We start from the raw sequence: 14829 nt of genomic DNA on the forward strand, positions 1-14829 counted from the left end.
GTTCCCACCGTCCTTTGTGCCAACTAAGAGCCCTGAGAGGCTGTCATGTGTTACAGGTTTACTGTGAGACTGGGAGTGTTTCAGCGACAGAAAATGTGCTGCTATGATTTTGCATTTACTTCTTCCAATTTACTTGTTCTGTTTTGTTTTTCTATTTTTAATCCTTGTGAGGGGAACACACGCACAACCTCCCGTTAACACTGCTGTAGATTAGGTTGACAACTACTGTGCAGACTGATCAACTCTGAAAACTGAGCAGCTTGACTTTATTTCTCCCTGGGGTCATTTAGCAATGACGGGAACAGTTCATTTTCATTAAGTGTTTAAGTTAAAGGAAGAGTTTGACATTATATGGAATGCGTTTTTTGCTTTATCACTAAGACATTCAACACCAAATACTACTAATAAAAGCATCATACACATAAGAAAATAAATACAAAAAGTATCACAAATATAAAAGATAAAAACAATATACCTGAAAGTGTGAAATATTTGCAATTCTCATTAATCAAATAACTTCATCATATTACAATACTTAAACAACCATAACTAAAAACTGATAAACAGATGTTTACCATTCAATGTACATGTTTAAAGGTGCAGTGTGGTCAGTCCAGCACATTAACCCCACCTTAAAGCTCAACTTGTTTAAAGCAAGACGTTAGCATAAAAAGGTAAATGCTAAAACATTAGCACAAGAAGAAAAGAGTAGAGACTAATGTTGATTGTTCATTCAGTGTCCATATCAGTATCTAGCTGAAGTTTTCTAACAATACTAAACATTAGCTGCCATAAGCTACTAATTATGCCTGACTAGACAAGGCTGTAGCAGCTAAAAAATTTGACAATCATTTTTTGGTTGTTGTTTTGGTTTGTTTTTACTGTTTTAAACAAACAAGATAAAATGTGTTATTTAGAGATCTTAACAAATATCGGTAGACGGATTTTGTTACTTCGGACCAGAGTCACACTGGCTTTTCTCCCTGTTTCCATTCTGTGTGCTAAACTAACTAGAGCTGCTGGCTCTAGCTTCATAGTTAACAAACAAGTGTGAGAGTGGTATTGATCTTCTCATCTGGGCAAATAAGTGCGTTTCCCAAAATGTCAAACTATTCCTTTGGTTGTCAGTGTCCCATACAAAGAGATCCAGGCAACAGTGCTGATCTGGAGTCACCACTTGATGTGCTCATCATTTTGACAGCTCAAACTGCAGCATGTGGGTGGATGAGAGTGGAGGGGACAGTTCATATTGTAAGGATGAACAAAAAGGCTGCCGTCACAACCGGAGTGTGTGGGTGGAAAATATTTTACATATCAAACATTCATATATTCTGTTTAGAAAAAGGGTGTAAAATGTGTGTAGAAATATGAAATATACAGTGCAACAAGAACAAAAGTATATAGATAAGATGTAAAGCTGTACCACTGTCAGTAAAGACAAAAGCTAATGAGTGTGTATAGTTTATCAAACAGGGTGTCGCATGTACAGAGCAGTGATCTGCTTTTTGCACTACAGAGAAAGAGAAACTCTCTGCTCATGACATTAAGTACTGAGGGATATTGTGGATGTATGGTTTCATGGTGGGATCATTCCTACTTATCGTGTTTAGTTCTTAAGAGGGATTCAATTGTACATCCAAATTTTGTATTGTGCTTCACTATTCTTTGGACTGATGTCTGACAATTTTTTCTCTAAATTCTCTAAAGGCCCCCATTACGTTTCACAATGCCGACATGTTCGTGCAGTATGAAGGAAACAATGGTAAAGGGGAGAATTATTGCTGCCCTAAAAGAAATAAGGAAATTGGACGTTCCAGTAATGGCCATCAAAGAGCTAAAGAGGATGTTGGCTTGCCTACCATACTGTTGCAAATAACAGCTTTTTGGTGGTCATTGGTGGGTGTGACAACTGAAATCTCTACACTGGAATCAGTGTTCAGATATCAACAGATGAAATAAGCAAATGGTTTCAGTGGAGTTTCTTCTTGTTTTTAGCATATATAGAGACTTTAGACTGAGATTTAGGTCCTTAGATACATTTACCTTGGGTCAAATTTAAACTTAAAGTTATAATCCTTAAGATTTGTATTATTTTATCAAACCCCATGTTTTTGACTGGCAGCCATTCAAAGCATTTACATTCTGTAATTGGTATAGAATAGTTTGTATTGTTGACGGTGAGGTCCGCTTTTCTCTTGTGGGCTTCAGTGGATTAACAGGAAGAGATAGATATGGAAGGGTTCAGTCGGTGCGTGCATGCTTCTTAAGTAATGCACAAGGCAAACATTGGAGCATGAATTCAGTATTAATGTGGCAGAAGATATTCATGAATGTCTTCTTTATGAAATCATTGTGAGGCAATAAATCCCCCAAGCCCAAAATTTGTTTGGCTGCACTGTAAACATAGTGTTTGCACATATTGCTCTTCTGTTGCATTTTTGAGAGTAACCGTTCAAAGTATGTCTCAACTCTGGGAGCTTACCATTACCACCAGTGACCACAGGTGTTTTTCCAAATCTACCACAGCTGTCATTTTAAGGATTATAACTTTTATGTTTCGGTTTAGATTTCAGTAAAAAAAAAAGTGAAAATACATTTACTAATTCTTGGAAGCTTTCATTCAAGACTAAGGTTTCAGTGTCCTTTCTAAATAGAACCCCAATCTGGCCCCAGATCAGTGCTCAGTGTCCGTCAACACATTAACACATCTGTACACTGCTGTTCAGTGATGGTGCTCTGTTCTCACCACTGTCTAAATAAAACTATCTACTGTGACGAAACATTTTCATATGTTTGTAAATTACTTCTGAGTATGGTACTAGCTCTCATCCTTAGTATTATTTTTATGATTACCATCAGTACTTTATTTCCTCCTGCTAACAGCATTACATGGGATGATAATGATTAAACATCATAACGTGCCATAAAAGTAGGTAGATTTACACACTATGCTATATGACCTCATGTATGTTAAAAGAGGGTTTCATCGACAAGTCAGCCACTACAGCCTTTCATTAAACAGTCATTTAAAGTGAATTGTGCGTGGATTGAAACAAGATCACACTGTGTACTGTATCTCCAGACTTGTCATCTTCAAACTGGAAAGTCCACCCATGTCTTCCCTGATTTTAAATGGGACGTTAGACGATGCAATGCAAAACATAGTGAGTTTCTCCTTACAGACAGTGTTCATCCTGAGTAGTCTGGTGTAGGATTTCTTATTGGTGTGCTGTATGTGATGGCTGTTTGATATCCACAGCATCATACCCAGGAACCTTGTCCACCCTCTCTCCTTCTCTCTTACAATTCAACTGATGTTGTTGTCAAATATATTAAATGACAGTAAAGATTATATAAATTCCAGTATGATGGGGAAAAAATACATTTCAGTGTTCTGTATCCTATGAATGATACAAAATAAACTTTGACATTGCACCTTTGCAAAGGCCCCATTGTGTTGTTGTTGTTTATTGCTACGTGATTATATTAACTCAAAGATATTCTCAGGTATAATTGTTGATGCATTTCATGGATTTTGCCCTGGTTTCCACTTTTCTTCATTGGTTCAAACTTAGCCTTGTTATTACACAAGTGGATTTGTGCATAACTAAATTAAAACTTGTTTACGCCCACATAAGATAGATAATATGTAGAGATTAGTTGTTACTAAATAGTTACACCCAGTAGTTGCCAGGGGTAACTGTTTCAAAGATAACGGAACTAACTGACACAGCTAACATACTTTGTGTAGCTTGAGAAAAAAGTAACATTAATACATAAAATAGATAATTAAGTTTTAAAGGTGTTTCTGTTTTTTCAGCTCTGGGCTACTATAGCAACATGGTGTCCTTCATAAAATAGCACTATATGTGAATATAGATTGTTATCAAAGTTTGAGCATCACCAAGACAAAAATGAGGATGTACTATATGTACTTATTATATTAGCACAACATTTAAGGGTAGTAAAGCTGACGTTAATCAGTATTTTTCTTATTTTCCAGACCAAGAACACTTCTTACCCTCTCCGTGGCTCTCAGCCCCAAGCTTGCTCATGCCTACTCGAGATTTTTACAACAGGTCACAAATATATAGTTTCATTTTTTTAGAGGCTCAACTTATTTTTTGAAATAGTTAGTCACTGTCACAGATGTGGTTCACACACAATTAAGTAGAGCATTTGTTGGGGACTATTTTCAGCCACAGATTGATACGTATTGGGTGCTCTTGTATTTATGGCCGCAGAACAGTGAATTGACTCTGCTGTACAGATACTACTTGTTTTTATGTTTTTTTCATGGGATTTTCCAGATGATAAGAAAAAAGATAATATCATGGGTTTGTCACATGTATTACACAGATACCCACATGTATACATGTTTCGTCTTATTAATGCACTCCATATTTTCATTGAACACTGTAGAGGGGACTCTGCTGTTGCATCAGCCAGCTTCTGTTAAATTTGACCTCAATGGTTTATTTTGTAACACAACTGTGTCAACATAGTGTGTCAACACTTTCTGAAGAATTTTCAGCACAGTTGTCCACCCTCTTCCTCTCGCATTGGCTTTATCTGGCCTACCTCAGTCAATCTGATGCTGTGTGTAATTTGTGCACCACTGCAACATATTCACAATTTGCACACAAGAAAAAGTTTTTAAAGGAGAGCTGGACAGATTTTGTGCTGCTGCGAGTGTGCTTCTGTGTTTGGGTTTGTGTGAGGAAGCAGTGTGGTTGGAGTGTCGCTCTGAGGTGTCAGAGCTGAAACACTTCCTCGTCTCTACTCTCATCACACCAACCTGCAGAGAATATCAACGGCTCACAGCCTCTGTAACAGCACACTGATCTCACATGTGACACACTGAGTGCACATTGCCTGACCTGACTTGTCAGACTCTTTTCTCAGTTAAATTATTAGTGTGACGTGTGAGACGTTAAGAGGCAACTGATAGAGCGTGATATCTGGTGAGTATCTGCATTTTTATTTCTGAAAAGTATCTTCATATTTCTATTGAAATAAGAACTACTACAGTGGCCGTCACAACCGGAGTGGCTTAGTTTGTTGATGTTCATTTTTGCTTTTAACATAATGATAACTTTTATAGATAACATTTAAAAAATAGGCTAGGGAAGTTGTGCTGAATTACTCCCAAAGTAATTCTCCTTATTTAACAATTCCTCTTTTTATTAATGCAGGTGATAATCACATACTTTTGTAATTAAGCCCATGTGACCATGTGGAGCTTTCTCTTAATTGTTTCAATCATAAAAGACACAAAATGCACAAAAAAACCTTGAAAATATGTTTTTAAATGTGAGTCTGTCAGTCAGTTAGTTAGTTATCATATGCCGTTCACTACAGATCATAAACACTAATTACAGACTAAAAAATGAATTAAAGGTTATTAACTTATATAACTATTACTAAAGCAAAAGAAAACCGAAGTAAAAGAGTAAGTCGTGTCAGTAATTTTAAACCATTGCGACTTGGGTGAGTTGACAGCTGTAAGTGCAGGTGTGAACGCAACCAAGACGCACTGAGGATGCATTGAGATCCGCTCACTCAGACCACATTCGGAGGTGGTCTGGTTTACTTGTGGCTACTTTCTTTTGGCAGTGTGTATGTGAAAAGTGCATTGCCCACACTGACTGACCTGCTAAGATTCTTGCATCCTGCTCCGAGTGCCCCCTGTCCAAAGGTCAGGATGGACAATGCATCATTTTGTTTTGCGTTTTTCGCGTAAATTAAAAAAACAATTTATTCTTCCTCAACCCATTTTCTGCTTAAAATCATCAAATGGAATAGAAATAAACCCAAAAGCAGAAATTGTTTTAATTGTGTGTCCTCTGCATAGTTAAATCAGATTTATTGGCTGATTTACTCCAACTGTTTTACTGTATGAACCATTACTCTCTCTCTCTCTCTCTCTCTCTGTGTGTGTGTGTGTGTGTGTGTGTGTGTGTGTGTGTGTGTGTGTGTGTGTGTGTGTGTGTGTGTGTGTGTGTGTGTGTGACTTTTTGGATGTGTGGAAGAACGCAGAACATTAATTGATATTTGATCCTGACCGTTCCTGTTGGCAAATAACGACGTTGCGCTGCTGTTCCTCGTGCGTAAATGCGCACAACGTCTCTCAATGGTAGAGATGCAGCTTCAGGGGCAATGCTGCATGTAACTCTTGTTAAATGGACTGTATTTGTCCAGACCTGACACTATGGCAAAACAATAGGACTGGCATTTGATTTGTATGAGGAGGCACACAATGCATTGTTTAGAAATTGTTTATCCAGATATCGAGGTTGAACACAGCTTCGGACGGAGAGTAGTGTACGCATGTTAAAAACAACATTTCGTCTTTGCAAACGGAAATGATGTACGTGTTTATTTGCATATAGAGCGGGAAATGAGATCTGATCACAAGTGGTCACTCAACAGTCACGTAGACACCCATGATAAACAGAGGTGTGAACAGGCTATACATTTGAGAAAGTTGTTTTTTTCCACATTTGTAGTTTTAAAAAACTTCATTAAACAGGGTTCATTTTATTTAGTTATTTATTATTATCTGTATTCACAAGGTTAAGACAAATTCCACAGCAAACACATTTGAAAAATTATTCAAAATTATTGAAAAATGTTTAAAGTGCAGGAAACTATTATTATAATAGAATGTCCTGTTTCAACTCAACAAGAGAACATACTCTTGATTTAAGAGCCAAATAACTTACCATAAAAACTTCTGTCAACAAAATCAGAACCATGTTGAAACTTTGCTCCCACTCATACAGATCTAAATCAGGGAGGTGATAAAGTACCCATAGACCACTTTAAGCCCACACTCACAGCCTAGTGCTCAGATCCAAATGTTGATTAACCATCCATAATGTGTTGTTCATTGTAGTCAAAATTCAATACCAGTTTGAACATGCCATCCCTCTAAACAACACCATAAAATATGCAATACCAACAAAACAAGACAAAAGGAATGATATGTGTCATCTCTCACTCAGTCTCTCATAACTGAATTTATTACTTTGAAAATGTGACATTACTCACTTAAGAATTTACATTTCATCTAGTCCCGGCAGCTTCTTTTTTAAGGTGTACAGTACATAAGACTAGCACCACACTCACACCAAGACCAAATCAAGCACTTTGCTTTGACAGGGCACATACAACACCTAAGTAAGAGATTTAAAGAAATAAATATCTAACCAAATGTGGGTCCATTATGGCATCAGCAAATATAATTCAAGGGAAAAGAGCTTCAAAAGTTTTTATGGGTCTTTTCAAAGCTATAGAAAGTTTTCCCTGAATCTAAACGTAAGCTTTTCAAAAGCCATTAAGCCAGAGTTGTAGACTTGTTCAGTCAACTGATTTCCAAATATGGGCTATGGTATGTTTTGCTTATAATAAAGAGAAGATAGTTGTTTTGTGTTCGCTGTTTGCCAGAGGTTATATAGTTTAGAGTATACGCACAACGTTGGATGTGACATAAGTAAGCTTATAATCATCTGAAACCAATTGGGACAGTTATAAATGATATGCCCTTACATTAAAAAATACAGGCATTAAATGAATTTAACATAGTAGATGTTATTTATGATCTCATAATGCATTTATATTGGTGTAAAAACAGATGGTTATTGATTGTGTAGGAGCACGTACACAGATTTTCTTGCCAATCACCTACGGAAGATTTATATCCTCACTCTGTGGAAGCCTTTGTTTTCTGAGTAGACGTGGACATTGTATATTATTATTTCAAAAAAATGAAAGGTCTGATCTCTCATGATGACTGATGATCAACTATTTCATACTTCTAAACATGCTACAATCAGGCCACCTTTTACCAACCCTGGACGCAAATGTGAATGATGAAGATTTGAATAGAATATCTCTCTAGCGTTTCATACACAGTCCAGACATATATTGTTTTTCACCTGTAATTGTTTCTATGTGACCTAGCACCTCAGTGTTAGATGCACTATCACATTTAGTGATGTACTAGCGCTGAGTCTTGAAATGTGTTGCTAAAAGGTGATATCGTCGCAGTTTTCATATGACTGTTTTTTGTCACGTTGTCACAAACAAGGTGTGTTGGAAATGATGTAGGTCTGATTCAACTAGATTTCCGTGTGCAGTGTGTCAGCGTAGCTCAACAGAGGCTCCAAAGATGTGAGAGCAGAAATCACGCCTTCACTATCACGATCACATAAGCAAGTGAGACAGTCCTGACAAAAAGACAATAAAACTTCAAAACTGAACAAGAAGAGTTTGACAGAAACTGGTCAAACTTAGGAAGAAATAGTGGACCTGTATTACATGTCAAACCCCTTTCTCTATATATGTTTACTGTTGTTAATGTTTTCACTGTCAAGGCAAAAATGCCCCGAAATATCTAATAATGATCCGAGCAAAACATCAAGAAGAAAACCTACACAGCAAATATGCAACTTCCAGCTTGACGACAAACTAACATAGACAAAACAAACCAAAACAACGCTACAATTAATTCATGATGAGTCTCTGAAAGTTCTTCCTTCAGTTTCGCATCTATTGCAAGGAGTTAAAACCCTGTAGGTAACTAAAGTTTGGGTGTTTAATGCTATCTTCAGATAACCTTTATATTTCTTTCACATAATATCATCTATACTTTCATATGTAACACCAAAATGTGAAAAAGTGAAATATTTCCATTACATTCAAACCCAGCTGTAATTATAACATTGTAATCAATATTGTAACAATACAAAATGTTTTTTTGTTGTTGTGATTAGAGATTCGAACAGGCAGCAAACTATTGAATGTGCAGTTCTGCTGCCCTCTTCTGGGCAACACAAATACCTTGTGTAACCCTTTTTTCCATTATTTCAGTACTTGCCTTTAATTACATTACATTCAAAAAGTCTATCTACTAATATTTGTTGTGCTCACTTCCTTTGTTTTTTCTTTATAATTTGTACACATATGTGACTGGCATCATTTTGTTTGTTTTGTCCACTAGATTACTTTGATTTCAAGCGCAGAACTGGTCTTCCTCACTCCTGAGTGATGCCTCGTTCTTTCTTGGTGAAGCGAGGAGGGTTGCACTACCTTCGGCCTGCAGAGAGAGACCCTGACCCTGGATCAACCACGGTAATGTTCAGCCAGCTAGATAAAAGAAGACAGGGTCCTAGGATTTATCTTTGGGGTACACTACAGCAAAAACACCAGATATTAACATAATGTCCATCATATTATTGCAGCTGTATTCTCCTGCTGCCAAACACCCTGATGGAGACGAGCACCTTCAGCCATTCAATCCCAAATCTTACGGTGGGTGACAAAGCGATCATGTTTGTTTGAATAGCCATTTATCACAAGCATGTCTCTAATCACAGTACAAATATTTCCTCCTGTAGATAACCTTAAATAATAAAATGACTTACAGCAGGCAACAAGACCCTTTTGTGTTTTCTGTTTGACACATTTCTAAAGCATTATACAATTATTCAAACAATTTTGACAATCGAATGTTAAATAATAGATTATTTTAATGTGTGTAAATCCAGAATTTCAGAACGTCTATTTAGTCTGTCTTTCCTCTTAGTCTGTAGATCTCCTGAGCCCTGCAGTCCTGTCAATGAAAATTCTTTAAGTCCCTTTGAAAAAGCCGGATCTCCTACACCAGCACTCTGGTCCAGAACCCCTGTGAACTCAGAATATCCAGACAAACTGTCAGGGGGACTGGGAGACTTGACTCAGCACCCTCAGGTCCTCAGGGAGACCAAGAGCTCGAAGATCAGCACTCTGAGGCAAGAGTGTCCATTCTGTAGCAAAGTAAGTCTTGTAGAAGACACAACTTGAGTTTAACTTTATTATCATTAACAAACATTGTAAGGGACTGATATAAAAAATATTCCAACACAATAAAAACATTATATAAGTAAAACTTACTCAAACTTATTAAAATACACAAAGAAAAGATAAAGGAAAACCAAATATACCTTAAAATGCCCAAAGGTTTGTAATTCAAGAGTCAAATAATCTCAGTGAATCTACAAGTGATTGAAGTCAAACTTTATAAATTCAGGAGATCAAAAGCAGGGAGTCAGTAAGTTTAGATGCAGTCATAACTATTGACTGATGATAGAGTAATTCGGATACTTTCCACACCTGATATGTTACCATCAGATGCCAAATCTTATAGATTTTGGAAACACACTTCAACCTTTCAATCGGTTTCCCTGCATTTTTAAGAGCCGGTTTACCACCTATTCCTCTCCTAAAGTCTAAAATCATGTCCCTCTTGTCTTTGCAGATATGTTCATGTCTGTCCAGTTTAAAGACACACCTCAAGAGTCATACAAGCAGGTCACCTCTGTCACCAGCACGCATTAAGTCCAGCAGGACAGATACTGAACGTACACCATGCAGGGGCAAGGTCAGCATCCTACCTTTTTATTATATTATATTAACTTATTTTCAGTGTGGAAAATGGTTGATTATGTGGAGATGTAGTGCAACACTCCTGAATTTTCTGATGCTAAATACATACATACAGACAGAATAATGTCATGACAACAGTGCTGTTTGTTTTAGGAGAGGACGTTTGGCTGTACCGTATGCGGAAAAGTGTTCAAGCGCTCCTCCACCCTCTCCACTCATCTGCTCATACATTCAGACACCCGACCGTATCCCTGCCAGTACTGCGGCAAGAGGTTCCACCAGAAGTCTGACATGAAGAAACACACCTTCATACATACTGGTGGGTTTCTGCATGCCCTTTGGTTATTTGGATATATGAAAGTCCACCACCAAGTCCACCATTTTGTTGTCAATTTTGTTTGTTGTTTCCATGTTTGAAAATGGATCACTGCTGCCCAAATGAGCATTGGGACACCATATATGTCTCAGTGTCCTACAAAGCATCAGTTTGCTATGCTTGAAATTTTAATTGAATGTTCACGTTTGAAGTTTTATTTTCTTGCTGAAAATATTTTCTGTTTCTTTATTTATGGGACATTGTTGGCCATGGTTACTGGTTTGACATAAATCTCCTCTAGTACTCAAGCGGTGGTCATTTTCATAATTTTAGTGACATTATAGACAAAATGATGAAGTAATTAATCAATCTAATTAAAAAGTAATCTTCTGTTGCAGCAAAATGAAAGGAAAACCCTTAGAAATGAAACTGATAACTGATATGTAAGTGTACAGAGTAGCACCTGTTTACCCAGTACTGTTTGAACAACCTGTATATTAACATCTGCTGTGTTTTTGTGTCAGGAGAGAAACCCCATGTGTGTCAGATATGTGGGAAGGCATTCAGCCAGAGCTCCAACCTCATCACCCACAGCCGTAAACACAGGGACGACCGGCCCTACCGCTGCCCTCGCTGCCTCTACAGTTTCCAGCACAAAGTGGACCTACGGCAGCACCAGGAGCACCACTGCACCTACCGTTGACTTTCAAACAGTCCAGCCAACATCTGCAGCCTTTTGTCATAGGGAATACTTTGAGGACATACTATAAAGCTACTGACTGTGTTGTCTTCATGACCAAGTAAAATAAATAAATAATAAATAGTCTCTATTTTAATAACCAATGCCAGTGAATTGAGCTCATAATATATATATATATATATATATATATATATATTCAGGGAAATGTGCTTGTCTTTCTCATATGGTTTGTACATATTGTCAGCAGATCTGTGGTTATTTGAAGGTGGAGCTCCAAAGTAAGTGAAACTGAAATGCCACTTTCACTTTTCTTTTACAGTCAACAAACTAAAACAGTGGTTACCAGTCATGTTGGGTAATGACTCTCAAAACTAAGAAATGCTTACTTGTAACCTGCCTGTCACCATTTGGATATATCTACACAGTCAAAAAGTGTTTTTTGTTTTTTTCATTCGTTTAAATTACATAATTTTTTTAAAGGCCTGAAAAGTTAAAATGATCATTATGAAAATGAAAAATGAACATCATTTTCAGCAGATGAAATCTGAAATTGTTTTCTGCTTTCCTACTCTCTTGATAATCTCACAGCCTCTCAGGTTTATCTTACAACACTCCCCCCCCCCACACACACACACACACACACACGCACACACACACACACACACACTTCCGGGTTAGGAAACGCTGGATTGCAGAAATTTAGCTTTGACAGACTGGTGACACACTACATTGTTTCTGAATTGGTTGAATGAATGCAGTGCTGCATCAGTATGAAGAGATCTCTGAACAGCAGTGTAGTTCAGTACACATAAGTAGAAAGCTGAATGTAACTTTTAACTTTCTTGTCACGGTGAGACTTTAAACTGAGTCCAATAAACAGACATATTATTTGTTGGTGTTTTTGACTTTCATAATGTTTATTCATGTCAAGTTTCGACAAATGGCACTCATTACAATATTTTCTTTGTGATATGTAGGAGATCTTAAGGACAGTGCTGTTGTGGACAGCTTCAGCTTTTAAAAAAAATTAGTTTTGTACCACTGAGCTCTGGCTACAACATCACTGGAGTAGTCGTCACCTGTTGAGCCGACATCCATGCGTTCTATGGTACGGACGTTTTTATCTCCCATATTGTAGGCGGCTATCCCTCCTGCAGAGACAAAAGTACAAATGAGAACAAAGTAAAAAAAGTATGAACATATTTTGTGCATGTGAGAATCTACTGTTTCAGTCAAACAAACCTTTCAGCTGCTGCTCATTGCTCCAGTCAGGAAACTTTTTGCTGATCCGTTGGATAAAATTAATCAAGATCTCTGTGCCTTGGCAGAGGTGCTCCTCACTGTCCCATGCACCACGTGCAGTGTGTCCACCTCCCTTGGGATTGACATCAACCTACAGAAATGAGAATGAAATTGGATGAACACCACTGTTATTGTATTGTAATGTGATGCTCTACCAATAAACAGTATATTGTTAAAAACCTGCATCAGCCCCCAGGCATTATACGCTCCTCTGGATGTGTCATAGTCTCCCCAGCCATCATGTAGTGCACTTCCAGCCCTGGACTCTCTGGAGATGATGGCAGCAATGATAGCAGGGTCAATTCCATATTTGCTTCCCACGCTGCTGATGATAGACTTGTACTTCATCATTCGTCCCTTATCAGTCTCCGCCATGGTGTGTGACGCCTTCACACCTTTACAGAAAAATCAAACAGGAACACATCCCCAATCAAACATGAATATGGTCCAAGTGCAACAAATGCATCTTTCTTTTATATTTTGACTATGGTTAGATGAAGGCTTCACTGTTTTTATACAATTTCTTTCAAATCAGCTCATGTTTTTACCTGAGTATCCCAGCTTGTCCTGCTGGGCTGTTTTCATTGAAGCCCCAGTAGTTGCTACACGCATGATGTCTCCATAACCTGCAAATGTTCAGTTTATGAAATTATTTTTACATTTTAAGGGACTTTACAGCAGCATATCCAACACATCCCCACAAACAAGAGTCATAGTAGTCTGTGTGTGTACAGGATAGATGACACAGCAATGCAAATTTTAAAAAAGAGTACTTTTTAAAAGCAGAAGTTGAATAGCACTATTGTTCACTATGTGTGTTTACGACTCAAAGTCAAGTTCCTTCCAGAATAAAACATCACAATCTCTCACCCATTTCTCCTGTTTTGCTCTTCTGATGATCCTCTGCAAAGGACGTTATGGAGCAGCAAAGCAGCAGATTTACAAGAAACAGTCCTAACTGACTGTAACAGGCACCAGGAGTATTCATGTCAATTATTTGTTCAGCTCTAGCTACAACTTCCTGTAAATCAGGCAAAGCACGTAGCTACTTCATCTTTTAAGAAATAGTGTTGCATAACCTGTGTAAATTCCACCAGGAAGCAACATTTCATTGGGGAAGAGATTTAGCAATGCACGTAAATCATCATCTATTCATTTTAACTTCCTAGTAGAAGTTAATGAGTTACCTGATATTTTGCAGATCAGGTGCTGAAACTGTTTTACCATTAACAACAATATTTATGGTGATTTTTATTCACTTTAAGTCTGAATAACATTTCACTAGATTTCATGTAGTAGTCAGATCAATATGTGCAATATACAGTGTGTAAGAACCAAGAAATATAATGTTGTGAAATGTTGTGAAACACTGATCGTCTGAAACCTGCAGATGGCGCTATTTTCAATTAAATTGTCACCTTTGACTTTGTATGTACAATAGAAATGGGGTAAGAGGTTAACAACAAAGCTTATACTTGCATTTCAGGCCCAATGGCTTATTTTATACTACGCTCTAATGAAAATGGTAAAATGTTATTTAAAGAACTGTAGACTTAAGAGTTTTGGAGGGAGATCCAACAAACCCAGCAAGACCTGACAAGTGTACTAGGTATTCACCTGACATTCACCTTATTCACACCAGGACAATATGGTTTATGTAAGTCTGATATTGCTTCCTTCTATCTTTGTTTATTGCTGGAAAGTTTTGAGTCCTTCAATATGTTTAAATATATCAAAATCCCATCACATTTGAATTGTTTGTTATGATCAGGTGATTTTCAAATAGAACTGTCTAACTGCTGTTGTCTGTATCTGTATGAGTAATTTGTTGTGCAGACCGTTGTTAGTGTGAAATTCTAGTCTAGTCTGTCAGTCACATCTGAACTTTTACCTTCCTAATATCAATAGCCTTGGCATCCTCTTAGTCATGTAGAGTCGTCCTTCACAGTGTTTTTTTCAATTCTGCATCATGTGCAGGAAGGATAATGAATAAAAATCTTACCTTACAGTAATTCCAAACTTATTTTTCAACCTGGGGTCAGAAGAGTCAACAGGAACCCAACAACACATATTTAACTGTTTG

General features: G+C 37.4%; 2 protein-coding genes across 2 annotated transcripts; one reads left to right on the forward strand and one right to left on the reverse strand.

The window, feature by feature from the left end:
- The first annotated feature begins 4504 nt into the window (after nucleotides 1–4504).
- LOC128364724 (zinc finger protein Gfi-1b-like) lies at nucleotides 4505–11546 on the forward strand. The gene is made up of 7 exons (XM_053325322.1): nucleotides 4505–4964; nucleotides 9005–9135; nucleotides 9246–9315; nucleotides 9590–9819; nucleotides 10301–10423; nucleotides 10582–10747; nucleotides 11269–11546. Exons 2-7 carry the CDS (start codon nucleotides 9052–9054, stop codon nucleotides 11445–11447), a joined length of 852 nt encoding a protein of 283 aa, XP_053181297.1. The 5' UTR covers nucleotides 4505–4964; nucleotides 9005–9051; the 3' UTR covers nucleotides 11448–11546.
- Nucleotides 11547–12138: 592 nt separating this feature from the next.
- On the reverse strand, nucleotides 12139–13789 carry LOC128364744 (lysozyme g-like). Its single transcript, XM_053325346.1, has 5 exons — nucleotides 13617–13789; nucleotides 13295–13372; nucleotides 12927–13141; nucleotides 12687–12837; nucleotides 12139–12595 (listed from the first exon to the last, which is right to left on the reverse strand). The coding sequence occupies exons 1-5, from the start codon at nucleotides 13732–13734 to the stop codon at nucleotides 12462–12464; spliced, it is 696 nt and encodes a 231-aa protein (XP_053181321.1). The 5' UTR covers nucleotides 13735–13789; the 3' UTR covers nucleotides 12139–12461.
- Between the last annotated feature and the right edge of the window lie 1040 nt (nucleotides 13790–14829).

This window comes from Scomber japonicus, chromosome 2, assembly GCF_027409825.1.
Source record: "Scomber japonicus isolate fScoJap1 chromosome 2, fScoJap1.pri, whole genome shotgun sequence".
Lineage (NCBI taxonomy): Eukaryota > Metazoa > Chordata > Actinopteri > Scombriformes > Scombridae > Scomber > Scomber japonicus.